The sequence below is a fragment of the Frieseomelitta varia genome, unplaced genomic scaffold (assembly GCF_011392965.1).
Source record: "Frieseomelitta varia isolate USP_RPSP 00005682 unplaced genomic scaffold, Fvar_1.2 scaffold_1023, whole genome shotgun sequence".
NCBI classification, from domain to species: Eukaryota; Metazoa; Arthropoda; class Insecta; order Hymenoptera; family Apidae; genus Frieseomelitta; species Frieseomelitta varia.
The window spans coordinates 189,483-211,647 of NW_025108666.1; the positions used below are offsets into that span (position 1 = coordinate 189,483).

Consider the following 22,165-nt stretch of genomic DNA (forward strand, 5'->3'; position numbering starts at 1 on the left):
GCCTAGGGTTTTTCATTATGCGGCCGGAGCCACGATATCGAGCTGCGAATTGGACTTTACCGCCGACGTTATAGATAGAAAATGAATCCGATTGGGCAGCGTGGCACGAAGGCCACATCCGGCAGCGGCACTGCAGTATTGGTCGATCCCGCTTCAGCAACACCGAAGTTGGTCGAATTTCCTATATATTATTGATAAATAGCTTGCGTTGCTCGTATAACTTTTGCCTCGAAAATCGACGTCGGTGCTTGTAGAGAATTTGAAGAGGGAGGCTCCCGTGGATTGAACGCCGGAAACGCGTACACATCAACACGAAAGGAGAGACGCAGAAACGTCGGTTGGCGAAGTACGCGCGTTGCCCCTGTATAAGAGAGGAGGAATCATCGCCGAGAGGGATTAATCGTGCATTGGGTGTGACGGACATTTATATCCGCGCGAATTGCACGAACGTCGTGCCGTGTTGCGTATCGTGGAACGAACACTCGTATTTATCGGTGGATCTCTCGATGGGTGTACGTGCGATTATGTCGAGCGCCCCCGGGCCGAGGTGAGCGTTACAGAAGGGGGAAACTGGCCGAAAGAAGCTGCCTTCGAATCTGTTTTTTGCTCCGCCATTGTACGCCACAGGAGTTACCGCGAAGGAAGCCGCTTCCCTCGTTTTTCCTTCCTCCGGTCACGTTCATAACGAGCCGATTGTTTCGCTCGACCGTGCAAACGGCGCCCACGTCTCGCGTTAACGCACGTCTCGTGGTTACGCTGTTCACGAGGCGAAGCACGTTAGTGTGTCTTCTGTCTTTCTCTCGTTTCGTTCTATCTTTTCTTCTTACTCTCTCTTTCTATCTCTCTCTCTCGCACACACACACACACACACACAAGTACATATACATATACATATAACGAACATTTCTCATTTTCTTCCTCGCTCTCTTTCCCTTTCCCTCCGGTGTACACGCTTCCACTCTCGATGCCTTCGACATCTCTGCGGAAGTCATATGTGTAAAGGTTTTTCGCGTACGTGGTCATCGGCGAGGAAGACGCGAAGTGACTCGTACGACATTAGTGCCATTCGCCGGGGATACGAAAAATCTTGCGCGTCATTATGCAATAGACGACGTGCCGCTGACGAGAAAGAACTGCCTCCTCTGTTGAGGACGAGGACGGCGGTGGTGTTGTGCGGCATGTTTTTATCTTTGTTTTCCGATTTCGTGCCACAACGAGGAAACGCTGCCGCTACTGCCGCCACCGCCACCACCGCCGCAGCCGCCACCGCCGCTGCCGCCGCCGCCGCCGTCGCCGCTGCTGTTACTGTTTTCTATATTCCGCGAGGAGTAATCACGTGGGAATGCGTCAAACGACGCGAGCATACGTGCTATTAATCTCTATGATACGCATATTCGGCAGTGATATCTAGTGTAATTATGTGCAACGCTCCGTATCGCAGTGCTGGCCGAGAATTTCTACTTTTGAACAAGCTTCCTTTCCTACCTCCTCCAGTCTTCTCTCCCTGATCGCTTCTACTCGCGGCACCGTGTGTTCCGCCTGTTTCGTGAAAACGCGCGAACAACGTGCCCGAAATCTCGGGGCGTTCTCACACAAACCGCGTAACGATTTCGTTTCATCGCATTCCAGTCTCTTAATAACGCGTTGTTATCGTGTTCGCCGGCAGCCGCTTGCCGCTTCAGCCCGTTCTACGCACGAGACACACTGCCTGGAAACAGTGATCATTGGACGAACGCTGGAATATTCTCCCGACTTTGAAGAACGATCCCGAGCTCGACGTTCCTCTTCGCGTTGTTCTGCGTGTTTGGATAATCGTCGTGCAACGGCGAATATATTTGCCCGAACGTTTCTGCGATTCTCGACGCGCACTTCCTATTCCAACGAGTAGAGTGCACAAGGTGAGCAGAGTCTTCTTGTTATCGAACGATCATCGGTCTTTTCTTGTCGCTTTTGAAGCGAAGATCGCCAGTTAACTGTTCGTAATGTTAATTATTTGGTAGAACCTGCCCATTTATGGGTAATAATCAATGAGCAGTTTGTAAACACGCGAATGACAGAGAAAAAATTAGGACAACGTTATTTTTGATTTAATGTCTAAATTATGTTTAGTATATCTGTTTATTATTAATTTTATGTATGTTTATTATTGATTTTTATAAATGGTTTTGTAAATGATTTTGTAAATGGTCTTACTAAATCGTAAGTATGATTTGTTTGTGGAATGACATAACATCAAGAGGAAGATTTAAAGTAATTGTGTTGTTAAAACGTTGCTTTTATTGTAAACGCAACATGTATATATTGTAGATAGTTAAATTTAGTATACATATATTAATTTCATGAGAATTAAGATGATGCAACATTCACAAATATTTATATTTGCAGGTTTATATTATGAGTTGGTCCAAAGCATACGAATGAAATGTACAGATGAAGAAATTAATCAAAATGAAGAATACCATTGAGACAACATAACATTTAATGTTGAATAAAGAAAGTACATGCTTTAAAAGAGGAAAGAAACAGAAGGATAACAACAGTTAATACAAGTGCAGGACAATAAATTAGTAATGGATGAATGGGAGTGAGAACAGCATATGTGAAGTGTAGGTGTGGGTGCGTACGCACGTGGGAGCCTCTGGATGTCGAGGCTGCAGCACTGGCAGTGTCAGTGGCAGTGATGGCCCCTGCTCTGACGGAAGGTGGTCCTCAAAAGCCTGAAAATTTGCTCCCTTCCCTTCCAGCTGGTGGATTTCTTTCCCCAGAGCAGGCTACGCAGGTGTGCCAGGATCGTGAAATTCTGGCAAAATTTGTTGTTTCCGCAAACGTCCAACCATCAAAGATTGACGAGCAGTGCTTACATGGTATATCCAAGGATCTCATTCGTGATGTCATCAACTCGAAATATGCTAATGATCTTGATAGTTTGTCTACATTTACGCACGGATCTGACTTGATTACAAAGAAGGCATTAATAAAGCAGGACTGTGGACAACTGGGCATTCCAGGCAGTCCAGAAAAAAAGGTGACGGATACTATAATGAACGACCCATCTATGGGTGATCAAGCGGACAATATGGGTTTTTTGAAATCAAGCGTAGATTTGCCTTTGGTGGGCTCAGAAACAGCAGGAGATAATAAAAGTCTGGATGTGGATCAAATAATGGCCTTTGGTACGGATATAACTGCAGACAATGAACAATGTAACATGAGCAATGTTAGTGATATTGGACAAAATGTGGAGGAGATTCTACAAGTTATTAAATCTATCGAAGGTGTGGAAAATGCAGAAAATATCTCTGCAGGAAGTAATGAACCAGTGCAAAGCGCAGTGGATGGAGTTGAGATGTTTTCTATGCCTGAAGAAGGATTTTCTTCTTTTGAGAGAGATTTACTTGATGTTGATGTTATGAGCATTTGCAATATCGCTGATGCGGTGGACCAACAGAAAGTTAACACCTTAAAGTTACAGCAAGATATTGTTGCCCAAAAACAACACGAGAGCGAAAGGAAATGTGCATTTTTATTAAGAAGACTGAGAAAGCTTCAAGCAAGAATAATAGGCAGGCATGTTGCTGAAGAAAATACTGGAGTTCTTGAGCTTGCTCATCATGGAGTGAAGAAATATCTTTTTCAAGAATTGGTTAATATCGGTTCTAAGTCTAATGTTAGAAACTTTCCTGAGATTAATAGTAGTTTGAGTTCGTTTTTGCAAAAAATTGAGAAAATGTGTGTTGCCCAGAGTAATAGTGTGAATCGTCAGCGATTATGTTGCCGATATTTTGGTGATGGATCGCGCGACAATTTGGGTAGTACTTCAGGTAATAATAGCAATCGTCAGTCAGTGTTTGGTACTCCTCAAGTTAAAGTTAAAGGTGAAGAAGTAGAAAGTGTGGCTGGACCTTTAGCCACACAGCTGCATATTGTGGAATCTAATCTTGACTCTGATTGTACTGCATCTAGTAGTGGTGGAGAAAGTTGTGATGAAATGCAATCATTTAATAATCCACATCAACAAAGTATATCTATGTAAGTTTTAATTTTTTTTATCATTCACAAATTTATGTTCACACTTGGAATTATTCTAGTTTTTTCATTTTCTATTTTTTATTTTCTATTTTCTGTTTTAAAAGATTGAAAATTAAAATTATTTTGTACAGTCTACTACCTAAAGCAAATTTTGTAGTACAAAATTTACTGCTTTTGAAAAAAACTTCAAACCGAATAATATTTTGGGTCGGTTTTGAATAAATTTTGTTTCATGGTATTGTTTAATATAAAGACTGTATTTATGTATGTCTTTGTGTGTATTTTTATTTACGTGTATTGTGTGTCTATTTTCAATAATTATTAAATGAAAAATATAATGAACATGTCTGAATTAATTAACAATAGATACATTTGATAACATATCTGAATTAACACACACAATGGATACATTTGATTTCTATATCTTATCAGAATTATTTAACTAAATATTTTTTGTCAAAAGATCAATTATAAATTTTAAAGTATTTATTAATTTATTTATTATGTTTTTATCAATGTTAACTTGTAGATCTAAACGAGCAACATGGAGGTATGCACAAGATCGTGCAGGTGTAGCTGCGAGATGGACGTGGTTGCAAGCACAAATATCAGATTTGGAATACAGAATTAGACAGCATAATGAATTACAGCGGCATGTTAGAGCTAACAAGGGATTAGTGATACTTGATAATGCAGAAACAGTGAATGGGTATAGCGGTGTGTTACCGGGTTCTACGGGACGTTATAATTCACCAGAAGGTGAATTGCCTGCTAGTAGAACTCGGCCGTTTGTGTGGAGTTTTTATAGAAAGAGGAAATTACTGCAACTAGACAAGTTACATGAAGTCTCAAAACGTGCTGCAAAAGCATCAACAGTAAGATGTAATTGTGATCATGTATTACCATCGTGTGCTTTATGCACTGGAAGATTGGATCCAATGCAACCACAAGAACCAATTGAACAAATGTCTGTACAAGAAAGAGTTGCACTTGTGGATCCTAGTTTTCATTCTGTTTTGTCATTTCCTGATGGTAAATAAATATTCTGTATACGTTTATTTACATATCTTATAATTTGTTGTGATATGTAATATTGTAATTTTGAGAATCTACATTAATTTATATAATTTTTTCTGTAGAAATTACACAGGGAATTCATCTTGAAGCTATCATGAAATCAGTGGAATGGCAACAAAAAATGTTAAGAGGAAATTTACGGATTACACGTTTAAAAGACAAAGATACTAATGAAAGGAGAAATAAGAAACTTCCAGGGCATAGAGCAAAATATGCAGCTCGGTTAAAAAAATCATCCTCAAGTATCCTTACTGCAAGTATGTAAAGCGTTACATTATGTAAGCACATGAAAAATTTTTTCTCATTCTTTTTAATCTTTATTCGTTGGTGTTCTTCATGCAGGAATTAAAAAGAAAATGTTGAAAGGAAAACGAAATAGGCTTGGTCATGATAGAAGCGTTCATAGTTTAAGTAGGAAGAGGGTACAGAAACTGACAACTGAAGATGATGATGATATTAGTGCACTTTCCAGCTCCAGTAAGCATTCATCTCCAGTGCCTTCTCCTCTACACCATACTATCGCTTCTACTACAGAGAAGAATATAATTAAAGAAAAGAATTCTCATGGGTTAGTATCATTAATTACATTTGTTAACAAAAATTAAACGTACATTAAACGTACAATTAAAAACTTTGTAAAATCTTTTTCTTCAGACGCTTGAGGCAAAATTCATACGATATTGATAATATAGTTATACCATATAGTGTAGCTGCTTCAACTAGGCTTGAAAAGTTACAATACAAAGAAATATTAACACCAAAGTAAGTAATATTTGCTATATGACTTTATATACCTCGTGTGTATAGTCATTAGTGTTCTACTATATCTTTTCTTCTTTCTCATAAAATAAAGGTGGAGGTTATGTGAAGAACCTTCAAAGTTGGATATTAAAAATGGTGTTATGCATAGGCCTAGTCAAGACAGTGATGTAAGTACATCTAATTACATAAGTATGAAATTCTAAATAATTTTACATGAGATTAAAGTATTTGTATCATTTTTTAGTTTGAAGATATGTCGGACGAAACTATTGCTTTAAGACATGAACGAAGTGAACGAGAAGAGAATAAACGTTTTATGATGTACATGAATATGCCGCATCAATCTCGTATTCGACACAATCGTAGAACAGATAGTCGAACAGATAGTGGTGCAAATACACCAGGTAATTTAATCTCCTTTTATAATTAAAATACTAATATATTAATAATAATTAGAATCTTTACAACATATAGTAACGTTAGAAATCATGTCAAGATAATTTACAAATTATTTCGTAATTAATAGATCCTATGTCTCCACATGCAAGTGATTTTGGTGGAGATATTATGTCACCAATTACGTCACCTCCGGCTACTCCTCAAGTTCAGGAATCAGAACATCAACATAACTCGGATAACATGCATCGATCATCTGCTTTACAAAATGCTTTACGACGTCGTACAACACCTACGTTAAGAGTAGGGAAAGATGACACTAGTACTTCGATAAATGAAGACGAAAACGAGGTATTATTTTTTCATCTGATTTAAATTACTTAATGAGATAAAATATTTCAATAAACAAAATATTTTAAGAAATATTGTGTATTATTTCTCATTAGATTTTGCCGTATGAACCAAGGGTATTTCCATTATCCGAAGAAGTATATGACAAAATGCTAGAAGTGATGCCAGATGGTCATTGGCAAGCTTCTTCAGCATCTCTTTGTTCCCGCGATGAAGAAAAAACATATGATGTACGTACATTGTATTTGTATTAAATGTTTGAGTGTTAATTATCTAAGACAGAATTTTTTATTACAAAAAAAAAAAAAAAAAAAAAAAAAAAATGAATGCTCGTACTGATTATTAATATAAACTTTGAGCCAACTTTCATGGCTCCTCGAGGCTATCTCTGGTAAGCAGTGTCATTTGATGCTTCTTATTTTAAACACAATTGATTTTATTTTTATTGCATATTTCAGATTTTAGCAATATTTAAGAAAGATTGCATTGCGTTTACATAAGTTTTATAAGCATTAGAATATTTTGATGAATTAGCCTGCTGACTGTTTTTTTCAGCTCTTACAAGCTTGTGTATTTAAATATAGTTTTTTGTAATATATGCAGAATAACCGTTGGAAAAAATAGTTTTTCATAACTATTTAGGTAGATGTTAATATTTCATTTCTAGGATGGGGAAATGGATTCTCCAGAATCAGATTCGACAGAATCAGCTTGTTGTGACGTAGAGGGTGAGGATCCCAATGATCCTGAATGGACAGTAGCTGACGATAGGGATACTGAAAAGGAACGAATACGTCCGACGGCTAAGAGATAGGATAAAATCTTTAATACATACAGTATGTCTACGTCGTCGTTACTATATGCAGAAGCTACCTGTCAATTGTTATATATACCTGTCGGTCATGTAACATGCACCTTAAGTTAATGGTATTATGAATCTGTAAAGTGTATTATAAATATAAATTTTATAACTTCATTCTGCTTAAATTAATGGGAAACCTTAATAATTGCTTTCTAAATATTGCTATTTCGGCCAAAGCATTAGAATTGTACGGATTATTATCCTTTTATTTAGGATATAAGGATATTGTTATATTTTTCTTTCACTGTTATAACTGATAAAATAAGACACAATCTTTCAACAGTTAGAATCTCATATGACCAGAATTAGACAATTTTATATTTAAAAAAAAAAAAAATAAAAATAAAAAGTGTATTTATATTATAATCAAATTTTTACGTTAAATAAAAGTGCCAACTGAAATGTTCTGTAGCATTATCCTTCGATGTTGCATATTTTTTCTAGTTGCGAAAAAGTGATATTCATTGTACAATAATTGAATGCATTCAACAAAATTCCAACACTATTATACATAACACATATACATAATAATGTATTGTATGTATGCCTACATTGTGTACATCGTTATATTTGACTTCTCATATGTTGTTTTATCATTTCTTCAAATGGTTTCACAATTTTTTCATCTTATATAACAGTCAAAAACAGTTTATTTATAAAATTTTAAAATAACGTATATGGTTATTTATAGTTGCTTTCTATATTTTTATGTAACAATCTGCAGGTAAGAAGATGGGATTATAGAAGGATAATATACTTAGTACATTTTAGTTTCTGCAAACAAGTAAAGTACTAAAAGTAGTGTAGTAGTGTAGTAAAGTACTACACTATTTTGTTATCAAGAAATAAGTGTATCCTGTATTTTGACTGTTATGTTCTTATTTATAATTTATAAAGCATGAATTCATGTTTATTTAAACGTGTAACAAGTTACATGTCCAAAATCTCATGTCACTGTGATTTCATAATTTTCTAATAATCTGTGATATTACATGTAATTTCTTTCTTATCACTTATTTTATATTTAGTCAAACATACCTATATTTAAAAGTCATGCGCTTAGATTTTGTACATCACATTTTGGATGAAAATAAACAGTCAATAATAGAATATGTTTTTCTTTTATTATTTATATGTTGATTAATATCATGAATTAAATTAAACTGTCAAATGAAATTTAATAAATAGAATCGAAATAAATGTGTATTTTCGTACAATCTTATTACTTTTTAATAGCGTTTGTATTTTATTTAACAAATCTTACACATATATTCATATAAAATTTATATCAAATTATAGTGGAAAAATATAGCGTTGTATAAGAAATGCTTAATATCCTTGCAACTGAAAGATAGATTCATTTAAATATTACTAAAGGAAATATATTGAGTATCTAAATTGTCCAAATTTACTATCACAGCAGTCTGAGTCGTATCAAAACGTGGAACAGATATTAATCTAACGATCTGATTTTCATCGCCTGAAAATTAAATTATTAATCAATTTTTATTTTATTACAAGTCATAGCTTTTATTAATAAGATGAACAAACCTTTCCACAATTTTGTTTCAAATTTGTCTGTATTTCCTACAAAATATATATCTGGACATGTTTCCATAATAAATAAATCTTTTTCATAGTATGGGCAAACTAACAGTGTATCTGGAGCAGTTGGACAGATATGCCTCCATAACAAGGATTTTTCTAGCCATTCAAGAGGCGAAATATCAGTTTCGCCTGTTACTTTAACAATATCTTGAATTGATTGACCACTAGAGCCAATTATTACTCGTCCTTCAATTTTACCAACCCATGGATTTGTGGTACTTTTAAAGCTTTCAAGTCTATGACATACAAATAAAATAAATTTGCGTTAAAAACATAATATTATAATGTTATAATTACTTGTTCAATATACTTGTACAAACCTAGATGATTTAGGCAATAAACAAGGATGAAATGGTCTTTGGGGCAACATGGCATTACTGGGGTCATGTTTTCCAGGCATTAAAGTAACAGAACAACACGTTGCCAAGTTACTTAGGAATAAATCCACAAATTTTATTACTTCTCCAAGTTCTTTACTTGTGTTTGTTGATGTCTGAGATGTATCATTGTTTTTTACAGTATTACCTAATAGGGAAATCAAAGTACTTTATATTGTTATACACATCTTTAATATGATTAAGTGAATATGATTTACCTGCTATAATGAGACGAACAATGAAAGTATTATCTTTTTGTATTGTTATATTACCAGCCATTCCACACAACCATTCTACAAAAAGAGACATTCCCAAACTTTCACTTTTATTAGACAAATTTAATCCAGACACAAGTACCAGCCTATTTTGTGATGTATATTCTTTTAAAGATTCTTTTGGTGCACATCCAGGAAAACACCAATCTTTTACCTAAATAAAACAATAGTTATTATCATATATAATGTAACATAATATAAAACAATCGTATTTCTCTAAAATTAGAATTACCAGGAATGTTCCATCACTATTTTCATTGCCTAATACAGCACAAACAACTCCAGTAATAATTTGCTTTATGTCAACTTGCTCGCCTACCAATTTGATACGTAACATTTCATCTTCTAGAAATGGTTGATCCTTTTCTGAACAGTAATTTGGTTTAGAACAGGAAGCACTAAGCTGATGCTCTTCACTGAGTTCTCTTAAAATTGATGGTTTCCACTGTTGATGTTTATACAGCGTACCAATTATTATACACTGTTGATTTTCTAATTTTTCTAAATCAGCCAATTTCACAATTGGAATGTTCTCTATGTAGAAAAGAAAAATATGGGCATTACGTTATTTGCAAAAAATCTTTTTTTGTGAATGCTTTTGATGCATGGACATCATAACCATTGCTAAATACCATGATATTATCCATAAATGAAGAATTAATAAACATACCCCATTTAGTTTTAACACGCGGAATTAAAGCTTCCCTTAATTCAGTCAGTCTAGCAGAGTATATATGTGAAAATTGTTTAGAATAATCACTTTTTGTATTTATAAATTTTTTTGAAAGATCTCTATATTCAGCTTGTTTCCTTTCAAATGTCTCTGGCTTCTCTTTTCCCGATTTTACAAATAAATCGTCACATTCTTCTTCAGTTTTATGAACCATTTTTGATCGAAATACGTGCAAAATTCAGTAAAATAATTCACGTTCTATCAGCTACGTGTTTGTGCTACGTTTACCGCCAAATTTATGTCAAATGCTGCCTCACTAGCGCCACTATGGCGCCAGTTTTATAAGAAATTTAAAATACATATCTTTTAAATACATGTATATTTTGAAATTTACTAATACGTATTATAGAAAACTTTGTAAAAAAGTTATATTTTTGTAAAATACAACTGGGCATATTACTGGTTTTTAAATAACATACGAATGACATTAGTCTTTGAAACAAGACAAAAGTAACATAAAGTAATGCAATAGATGACACAAGGAGCAGTAAAAAAAAAAGAAACACTTGAAACTATGTATTTTACTTGTTTTATTATTTCCAAATCTTGCTTAGAACCTGAAGAAATTCTTTCACAATCTAATAATTAATTAATGATAATTAAGTTTAACATTAACGCCTGACAACGACGAAGTAAAGATTATATATCTATATATATGTATATATATTGATATACATATATATATTTATATTTTAATTATATATATATATTATATATATAAGCTAATCCTTGCCCAGACACACGTGTTGATATGCAGTTGTTCATTCAATTTTTCTTCTACGGGCATATAAATAAAATCTTATTGCTTAATATTTTTTAAATATATATATATATGTATATGTATATATATGTATATATATGTGCATATATATGTATACATATGTATATATATATACGGTATCGTTACCATTACATATGATGATATGTTTTTGTAGTCCCAATGATTAATATGCACGCATTTGTGCAAATGCCTCAGCGTGAGACATGTTATGGACGGATTGATCCAGATGCAAAGTGGACTTTCCGAATAATCGAACGAATCGCAACGAATTTCTTTCGTTTATTATAGTACGCGCAACAACCCGATCGAGAGTTTTCGTTTTATTTTCTTTCGCTTTGCTTTTTTCCTCTGTTTCTTCTTGCAATTATTATTTATAACATTCGAGTTCGACTGCAGAAAAAAATAGTAGAACTAGCTCACGTTGCTTTGCGACCGATTTTCGGAATGTCCTCACGTATCCGGCAGTATTTTGACGAGGCCTAAGATTGTCGTTTTAACCTCGCCCGTGAAGAAGGTGACGAAAAAAAAAAGAGAGAGAGACGCGGCCACTCACGGGTCGCTGTATTTTTTTTTTCTTTGTTCATTCTCTATGCGTTGCCATATTGGATCGATCGCGGTGAGGCATCACTCAAAAGCCCCGTCGGCATACTGATTATTCATTTTTTTTTTCCTCTTTATTTGCTCACTAAATATCAGATTCTTAAGTCTGAATTAATTTTATATCGCTACGGTAAAGTTATTATTTTTTTTTTCCTTTTAGATATCACAATAACCTTACACAGAAAGCTGCAACTAATTTATAATTATATTAATATTAATAATAATATTATTATTATATCATTATTACTTTATTATAATTAAATATTATTTATTAATTATTATTATTGTTGTTTTTATTATCTACCTCGTAAATACGTCGGGATTTTTATCCTTTCATCATCAACGAAAACACCAAAGTAACTCTTACGCACGATTCTTTTAGGGTATTAATTGCTTCTTTTAAACATATGACTCACGCGCATGCGCAACTTTAAATTTCGCATCTATATCCGTTGGCAGAGGATGAAATGTTCATTGTTTTACGCATGTGTTCAATTAAAATTGAGAAAAGTAAATCAGCCGGTTCCTCTTGTTTTTCTTTTTTTTTTTTTCACTCTGCGTCTGTCTGATTTGTTTTGAATAGTTTCCCGGCACGTCCCCGTTTTATCATCGAACTATATGTTTAAAGTTGTCCTCTATCGCTTCCTCGATTTCGATCGAGAGGCTTTGTCGGTCGCAATGTCTCGCAACATCGGGTATTTAAATATGCGTTACGACGTTAATCAAGAATAGATCGTCAATCGTTAATCAAGAATCGTTAGACACGTTTTCGTTTCTGTTATTTCCCTTATAAAATAAAAATTTCAATTAACCTCGTTGAATGAAAAATAAAGAAATATTCTTCTTAGAAATATTCACCTTCAATCGATCCCATTCTTGACTAACGATATCCTCTATACATTTTCGCCTAATATGTGTATACGTACATCGAGTCGGAAATTCACACACGCGCTTCAGTTATACGTATGCGTGAACTTGCCGTGATAATTTCTATTGTTTAACAAGATACACGATGTATGTTCACGGAAGAAAATATTTCAGTACTACGTGATCAAGAGAAAGATCGACGATACGTTTGTGATGTGAAATTTCGATATATATATATATATATATATAGTAAAATTGAATGCAAATTACGTACAATTGTATAAAATTATCTGATAAACAATCTTTGTCTAAATTTAAAATTTAAAATATCACTAAAACTGAAATGAAGCCATTGCTCTGACTAGTTGAGTACTTTTCATAACTCGAAGTTGACAATCGTATCGATATCTTGATAGAATATGGCGCCAGTGTCAGTGATCGTTCGCGCGGCTAACGAGTGTACGTGCAATAACCAGGTGTGAAGAACAAGAAATGATCGATGCAGATCGTTGCAGTGTAAACAGTGACATTGCTGAGCGGGAATCGATCGCTGAACAACGGGCCGTCGTTTGAATGAATTTGTTCCGTGAACAGGTATCGGCTTACAAACATTATAAACGTATCACAATTCGGGCGTCCTCTATTAAAGAATGTTTTTGTAACACATACGTCGCTATTTTTCCTCTAGATTACGTTACACACACGATGGACATTCGACTAACGTAATAATTGTTACCGAACGTTGTTTCTTATTTGTTCGTTTTTTCTTTTTTCTTCTTTTTCGTTTTTTTCTTGCGCAAACAATCGAGTTTTAGCTCCCGATAAAAATTTTCCTATTTCAACGCACGTCGAGCTTGTAGCCTTCATGGTTTCGAGTACGAACGATTCTTAAATTAGAAAATAAATTCTTTTAGAACGTAATTTTCCAATTACACGTTCAGTTACTCTCGAGATTTAATTATCTCCGCGTGAATTTGAGGTTAATTCGCACGTTGAAACACAACACTTAAATGTAACAATCGATACTCTTGATTAAATCAATGATCGATTTTTTTTTTAACATACTTTCGTCCTACGTGATTTAATAGAATCCTAGTCAACAGATTGTTAACCTAAAAATGCTTAAATTTCATAGTATTTTCCCGCTCGACTTTCTAGTTATTTTTTCGATGTTTGTTTCCCCTATATCCCATCTCACTACTTGATGGCGTTACTTTCATGGGAAATTCGAAGTGTTTACTTGAACGATATCAGCGATTACGTTTTCAGCAGTGTGTTATACACCATGTTGAAAGTTCGAGCGCGCTCGAGAGCGTTCGAGATATATATACGATTAATCGAAGTTCGATTTCGATATGTATTGAGTATTCAAAATAGTTGAATCAAATTTTTTTCTATTGATTTAGAAAGATTTATTTATCGAACTGGTTCGAATAATCCGTTATATATATATATATATGTATAGTTATATAGTATATATATAACAAACATTTGAAATAATTCGATCGATCGAGCAAGCTCGATCAGAAGTTCAATATCATTTCAGTTATTTAAACGCTACTATGATTTGTTTCAAACCTGCGTGTTCGAAATTTATTCAAACGTGTTAAAATTTCACTAACAAGCGGAAATGAAATGGAGAATATCAATTAAATTATACCTAACAATCTACGATAATTAATACGATCGGAGATGCCTGAAAATTGCCAAGTAAACGATATTCAAGTTCATTGCTCTGATTCGAATATCTGAATGTCGTTTATTCGACGAAATCATCCATTTCGATTACTCGAGATATTCGAAATATCGTCTGATTATTCATGCAGCCGCGTGCATATAATAACGTATGCATACGCAAAGCTTGAGATTACTATAGATAGACCCTGGCTATTCTCCCAATATCAAAGTGTCACATTCTCTTTTATCGACTATCTCTTTATCGCTTACTTATTAGAACGTACATATCTTGATACTAGGTTCCTCGCGAACAGAAATGTTAACAGGCAAATAAATACACGGACATACGCTACGCGATTAATTCCCCTCCTATACACATGGACAAATACTGTAGTACGGTGAGGTGCTACTACTATTACACATATAATTTTTTTCACAGGTATAAATTCGCATGATGTCTACACGACGAACGACGTTCCTCGTTTTCGGGTGCACGCGAACCGAGTGAAATCACCCGTTTCCTTTTCGGGTATAAATTATTCTCGTTTAAATACGCGATTATCAGTAGAACAGGTATCTTTCTCTTTGGTTGTTGGCGAAATCACAAAGTTCAATACAAGTGTTATCAATAAATAAATTAAAGGTGACGAGAGTAAATACGTATTTATCGTCGATACAATTACAGACTAACGAGAACGATTGAATTTTGCGGACGTTTTCTACGTACGTAGATTTCTTAATTGATATCTAGAATTTTTCACTTTCTCTTTTCCACGCATTTCTCATTGACCAATAGCTTGCTCAATTGTCAGACGAAAAAACTATGATACAGTTAGTTGTACGAAACGTACAACTTTCATTATTTCCTGGAAATCTTGACGGAGACTATATTTTTAGTAGTTTGAGAAAGTAGAATCGAAACGGCAGAGTTTCACCTCGTGGTTTTCCCAAGAAAATGGGTCAGAATTCCTCGTGTCTCTACGCGATACTGTAAATATTAATTGCACAGAGTATCGTGCGAGCAACGAGTACATTACCAATGTCAGGTTACTTAATTTCAGATATTTTTCCCCCCTCCTTTCCCCCCTCTCCACCGTTAATCATTCTTTACATGCATAATTTAGTACAGTCTCGTACGTAGAACTCGAAGTTAACCGGCGTTCAGCACGCAACAGTGATTTGGAATCGTGTTCGTTGCGATTCATAAGCGGTCGGTAGCTAATTAGTCGAGGTAGATCTTTTACGTGTCTACCTCGCGAACATTGTTACGAAAGGTAGTTTCTGTTGCACAATGTATTTTCAAATAACGCTCGAGCCAAGCCTTTCGTTGCAAGCAAGTCACTTTTGGTGAAAAACAAGAATCGCACGGTTTATCTATTTCCACGACAATCGACACTGTATCTTCTTTAAATTTTGTCTTCCTACGCATAGAAAATGTTTTCTTTATATTCAGGGTCGAATTTAACGATCGATCGAGCGTTGAAAACTATAAAAAAAAAAAAAAAATAGATCACAATTGTTCTTAAGAGTCTGAAATCAATATCAATAAAAAAAAAAAAATATGATTAAAATAAGAGTTGTAATACTTTTACAACAAATGATTATACCTTCAATATTAAATCGATCATTAAATATGTCCCATTGATGACGTACAACGTTCAAACGAAATAATAGTTTTCTCGTTTTTTTTCTTTTTCTTTCTTGTTCTTTTCAACGACACACCCATTTTACAAACGCCGCTCGACGTGTAGACATCGATCATCCCCATAATTTCACGCAGTCTGTCTCTATTGCGTGTTTCGTAACTTTCATCAGCTTCGACCCTATCAGTTTATCACGAGAGTAGATCGTTCTAAATGTGTATAATCTAAATAAGCAGCTAGATCTTCGGATTCTTGTGTTCATTGTTCTCGCACACATTCTTGAGTACGTTGTAAAATAAACGTAGACTTTCTTTCTTTTGTGTCTTGGTTCGCGTCTCTTCCCACGTATAGCATTTCCCACCCTTGTTTCATCATCACCTCAGCAGATAGCTTCACAGTTTCATCGTTCCGATACGACGGTTCGTCGTTGTTCAATCGACTCTTCGATCGGATCGCTTGTTTAAATCGGTTTTTCTTTAAATCTAATTAATTCAAGAATTAAATCCGCGTTTAAAGTCGCGTACCGCCGCCGCGAATTGTAAATATGTCAGTAATGAAAATTATCGTTCGCTGCTTGATATGTATAGTTCACTTTGGAATATATATTTATTCCTCCTTTCGTCTTCGTTAGACTATTCTCCGGAGCTTAGGACGATTCTACTTGTTTAAAAAACTCTTCCAAATTTACTCTGGATTCCGTAGGTTTTCTCTTTTCTTTCTTTTTTTATTTTATTTTTCGCTTGACAGTGTCCCTCCAGAGATTCTTTGTTAAAGATTCTTTTCATTTTTTCTGTCCCTCTGCGTGAGATTTTTCAGAATATACATTGAACAGGCGATTCGCTGTTCAAGTTTTCTCGAAACTTAACCCCGCTACGTTCTTCTCTCGATTCCATTCTCGACTCGACTGTAGCTCCCCTAAAATGAAGACGTTTGACCGAAAATTTGAAAAAAACTTCTTGCTCCCAGCGCGTGATTTCTCGGCCGAACATGTTGTTGAGACATTGGAAATTCGTTTTGTTCCCGCGCGGTTGAAATTACGATTGTGAATTGTTGAGAAGTCGGTGGAAAAGATCGTAGCAGGGTTGAAACATATTTAGGATTGACAGGCATTCGTTTTAATCGAGGCTCTTCGCGATTTCCATAGAATTTCCTATCGCGAAGAACATTCAGATTGAATATTTACAGGAAACGGAGAAAAGAAATGATTTTTCATTGTTCCGCTCGGTTCCTCAGTAGTAAAAATCATCGTATGACAATTTGTGTGAATCGCCACGGCAATTACCACGCTTAAGAGATACCTATGAGAATTCGTCATCGCACGAATACGTAAAATAGCATCTTTTACTCTTTGGGATTGTTTACGCAGCCTTGACAAATTAATAAATAGTCGAACCGTTCAGGTACCTATGTGTTAAAGAACATCTGACAGTGAGAATGAAATTTCCTTGAATAAATATCATATGTGTGTATATATATATATATATATATATATAATATGCCGAAGCAGACGTCTCTTGGAATTTCCTAATCATTTTTGTTCGATAGAGTCGACTGAATCGACTTGAATCAACGCCACGAAATCGCGGTAATTCTCTCACGGAAATTATTCTTCGCGTAAAATAATCGAGACGCGGGGATCGACCGCGGGAATGAATGGGATGGAACACATTCGTATTTGAAAAGAAAAAAAGAAAAAACTCTCCGGTGAAATACACTGCTCGGTACAATTCACGCAATAAATAAAGCTCGTAATAGTAAGTTCGTAAATGGTTTTCGCGATGAATTCCTTTATTCGATTTTAAGATGATTTTAATAGAAAAATTACATTCTTATTTTGGAGTTCGTGAGATTTCGTGACTGGCAAGATTTTGTAAGATGCATTCGCACCGAAAGAACGAAGTGTTGCTCGCTCCATTTTACCGAATTTATTTTCGAATTTTAAAAATAACGGGATAGAGAATCTTTTGCGCCAGATATATTAATAGAAAGAAAGAAAAAAAAAAAAAAAGAAGAAGAAGAAATATCATTGATTCTTTGAATAAAATTCTTTGCATTCTAAATATATCTCATATTCCAGCAGATATGACACTTTGGTACTTTGGAATATTAGTTCTTCTTCTTCTTCTTCTTCTTCTTTTTTTTTTTTTTTGCAGAGTGTATATAAAGAAATTGAAATATCTTCAAATTTGCGCGAATCTTATTTATCGATCGACCCAATTTTCTGGCTCTTTGAAGCAAGAGCTTCCAAGAAAATTTTCTTGTACGCGTTTGAGGAAATTCATGACGCGTTGGAATGATTCGTAGAAAACTGTGAAACCGTTTGTAGGGAACGATATCACGCATGAGATACGAAGCGCTGATTCCAATTGCGGCCGTGTAGAATCGCTTGCAACGCAAAAAGCGGCTGCAACTCGGAAACAAGGTCGAATAGAAGCAATTATTGCGCACGCTTTCATTATAGTTAGTTTATGGGCTGTATTCGTTTATGCGAGAATACGCTCGCGTATATACGAAATCGATATACGTGTATACCATAGTACGTAAACGTCCAATTGTAATTCATTAAATAATAAAATCTGCGTGTCTTTAAATAGAATTATTTTCTAAGCTATCTTGAGCAGTGTATTTGTCAGTGTGATTGATGGAATGGAGTCGATCAGGAAGAAAAACGAAGATTACATCTTGAAAATTACTTGAGATTGGAAATATTGAAATTCTCTATACTTTGTGATTATATATTTATGCGAATATTGTTAAAAGAATGGAACCTCGGTGTTGTATAAATATTATACGAAGAAGAATATTACACTTTGGATGTTTTATGAAGTATCTTTTAAATAACACTTCTTCGATATTCTGTGAAATAAACTGCTGTCAATCTCAAGCATATATGTGTATATATATACATAAATTTTTTTTTTTGAATGTCATAAAATATAGAAGTAAATTTAATACCAGAACGCTGATGGATTTCTGTGCAATTATTGGAATTTTCAATAATTTACGAAACGACCTTTTTTGCGACATTCACGTCAATTCTAATATTTTGCTATCATCTAATATTGTAAATTTTTGTTTTCACCAATATGGGTAATAATAGTCTCTAAATAAAATAAAAGTTTCTCACGATCTGTTCACAAGTTTCTCAAATGTGTGGAGAGAATTAACTAGTAAATAAATAGTCGCAATCGATACGAAACGGCTATTATTTTAAGAAATACGCGACCCGGATCGCATCGACTCCATTCTATCAATCAGAAGGGGTAAAAATGACTTTCAGGCAACTTCCGCTAAATCTACGCGAAGCATCGCCAGACGGACGCGCGTAATTAAAAAAAAAAAAAAAAACACACACACACACACACACACACATAGAACAGAGCACGGAAAAAAAGCGCGCGCGACACTATCGATCGTTTTCTCGAATAACAACTACGTACGTCGAACGATCTATCATCACACGTATTTTTTTTTTCCTTTCTTTCATTTTTTTTTCTTTTTTTTTTTTTTACTTTTTTTCGTTTAAACCGCGAAACGTTCGAAAACTCGACGAGGAAAACATACACGAGCTGTATGTATGCTATCATAGATTAGAACAAGTTTCCTTTTCCTTCAACACCTTAAAACCTTTGTATATAATAAATATATAGCGTTTTAAATTATAGCCGAGCCTAATTTCTGTAAATACTTATACACGATATATAGCTACGGTCCCTAATTAATGCGTCGTATTATACTTTCGGAATGTTATGGACTTGACGATTTGTCTACCTTTTACTCTTTCTTGTTCCTCGGGTTTTTTTTTCTTCTTTTTTTTATTTTTTTTTTCCTTTACTCGCTCGTTTACTTTCGACGATTCGGAAAGATCGAAAGAATTGTCGGTAAGGTAGGTCACGTTCGATCGAGGACAATTTTCGAAGACTTTCGAAAGCCTCTCGTTTCTTCTCTTTCTTTCGTTCTTTTAATCTATTCAGACGAGAATCTACATCGTCCGGGTATATTAGAAAAAATGATATGTCTTATTGTACGTGGTCGCGAGATCTCGCGCTCCTATCACCAATTTTGTTACGGCGTTCCTTGCGAACTTACTTTCATTGGCTGGAAAGAAGTATGGTGCGATCGTATGGCGTAATGTTCTCTCAATAAAAAATATTTCAACGATACAACGCGCGATTCTGCTCGGCGACTGTCTACGTTTGCAATTCGACTCGCAATGGGCAGCTCTCTTTCGAGGCTGCAAAATCACGCGAATTGATCGCCCGACCGAAACATCGTTTAAACACACGTTTGCGAACGTTATTCCGTTCCGTGTCAGAAGTAGCGAGCAATTTCACTTAATAACAAGTAATTCTACCTAGAATTTTCTTCCGCTTCAGCCAGCGTATGTGCTTATCATCCAAATTACAACATCCTCTGTGCGAGGTTTGTTACTCGTCGGCTGCGAATCTTAGCGAATTGACAGAGCTTTGTCTACGCGGACACGCGTATTCTTCAATTCCAAATCCATCGAAATTCGATCTATCGATCTTCTTTCCACCCTTTCTTTCACGACTGCACTATACTTCTTTCGTTCGGAACCCTGGGCACTCGTGTCGTCGCGATCTACCATTCCTCTTACTTCTCATTACACTTCGTCTCTCCACGCCTCGAAACGCACAACGCCGGATTCGAAGAAAAAAAAAAAAAAAAAATCAATCTACCTAGTCGATTCGGAGTTATCGATTTGTCGTGAACGCGATCTACGGGATGGAACAACGGGGAGAACTCTCGATTAGTTCTCGACAATCGACCGATTGCGAGAAGGACACCGCCCTACGGACACTTTTGTTTGCCTGCGATGAAGATATATATCGTGGACAGAGAGCGAGGTTGCGCGATCAAAAATAATTTCTTCGGCTGCTTGGAAAAATACCGTTTCGAGACTGGCCTACTTCTCTTTGAAACTTCTTCTCTTGCCGGCTGGCGGCCGGGCCGAACGATTTCTTTTTCGTCGATTTTCAGCGCCGTCTCGTCAGGACGGATTCGGGATCTATTTTAATTACTTCTGTTGCGTGTGTTGTGTGGCAGGTTCTTCGTTCCTCTACTTTCATCCTCCATTCTCCTCCCCTCTTCGACTCTCGAACTCGCGCGTCCGTTCGGCAGACATTCACACGAACACGACGTGTTCGCAGGGTTCATTTTTTTTTTTTCCTTTTTTTTCTTCTTTTTCGTTAGGTTACGATTCATTACAATACGTCGTATCACAATGGATGACACGCAACACTGTCGTCGAATATCCTCGCGGTCTTTGGATAGATATACGTATCGATATCTTTGGTGTTCGTCAACTATTTGTATGAAGTCTCCTTTTGAACGAAGGGAACACAGTTTTCTCTGTTCCTTCTCTCTCTCTCTCACTTCCGTTTTCGTAGAAAATATTCGAATATTCTTGTGCACAGAATCACGCTGTTCGAAACGATGTTCTTTCTTTTTCTGAGATGCTCGTGGCCTTTTCCTCTTTTCCTGACTAATTCGATACGATAATTGCTGTTGTTCTTGAAGGGAAAACGTTAAACCCTTCTACTCTTTTCGATTCGTGTACCCGAGTGTTCGTTCGCACAATCCAGTAGGGAGTAGATTTCTCTTTTCCTTTTTGTTTTTTTTTTTTGTTTCGTCGTTCGGTTCCGGTTGGCGATGAAAATGCAAGCGATCCAAGGGATCCGCGGAATCTATACGTAAGCTCACACAGTCATGGTCAAGCCTCACGTTCAGGCGATTTCTTCGTGGTTTCCTACTTTGCGTGTGGTTTCGCGCGTGTATACATATACATGTCTATTATATACATATACGTATGTAAAAAAGAAACGAAAACGGACTCGTTAGAATAATTCTCTGGTCGCAGTACAAAATATCTGATTCACGTGTACTTTGCTCCATTCATTTTCTTTTCTTTCAATCTTTCTTTTTTTTTTCTTTTTTTTTTCTTCCTCCACCCTTTTTCCTCTTTCCTCCCCCTTTTCTGTTTACGTGTGATACATATACATATATATATATATATATGTATATGTAGAACTATCTGTATATATACCTCCCGTATTTATATCGATTTTCTACTAATCCTTACGCGAAATGCCATTCTCTATAATTG

At 35.4% G+C, this 22,165-nt stretch overlaps 2 protein-coding genes and 1 long non-coding RNA gene across 4 annotated transcripts; 1 reads left to right on the forward strand and 2 right to left on the reverse strand.

Moving 5' to 3' along the window:
• Positions 1-123: 123 nt before the first annotated feature.
• LOC122527198 (KAT8 regulatory NSL complex subunit 1) lies at positions 124-7,591 on the forward strand. Of its 2 annotated transcripts, none has more exons than XM_043651185.1 (11): positions 124-1,898; positions 2,386-4,029; positions 4,559-5,061; positions 5,169-5,363; positions 5,449-5,674; positions 5,761-5,868; positions 5,960-6,035; positions 6,113-6,272; positions 6,395-6,615; positions 6,711-6,845; positions 7,262-7,399. In XM_043651185.1, exons 2-11 carry the CDS (start codon positions 2,579-2,581, stop codon positions 7,280-7,282), a joined length of 3,096 nt encoding a protein of 1,031 aa, XP_043507120.1. In that variant the 5' UTR covers positions 124-1,898; positions 2,386-2,578; the 3' UTR covers positions 7,283-7,399. The 2 variants fall into 2 exon arrangements, with proteins under 2 accessions (XP_043507120.1, XP_043507109.1); XM_043651174.1 differs by having other exon boundaries at positions 125-1,898; positions 7,283-7,591.
• Positions 7,592-8,703: 1,112 nt separating this feature from the next.
• Positions 8,704-10,724, reverse strand: LOC122527240 (DNA polymerase delta subunit 2-like). The gene is made up of 6 exons (XM_043651241.1): positions 10,408-10,724; positions 9,970-10,271; positions 9,681-9,891; positions 9,406-9,610; positions 9,029-9,321; positions 8,704-8,957 (listed from the first exon to the last, which is right to left on the reverse strand). The coding sequence occupies exons 1-6, from the start codon at positions 10,622-10,624 to the stop codon at positions 8,839-8,841; spliced, it is 1,347 nt and encodes a 448-aa protein (XP_043507176.1). The 5' UTR covers positions 10,625-10,724; the 3' UTR covers positions 8,704-8,838.
• An 881-nt stretch (positions 10,725-11,605) lies between these two features.
• On the reverse strand, positions 11,606-14,164 carry LOC122527166. The gene is made up of 2 exons (XR_006306298.1): positions 12,156-14,164; positions 11,606-12,043 (listed from the first exon to the last, which is right to left on the reverse strand). It is a non-coding gene; the product is annotated as an uncharacterized LOC122527166 (long non-coding RNA).
• Positions 14,165-22,165: the final 8,001 nt, after the last annotated feature.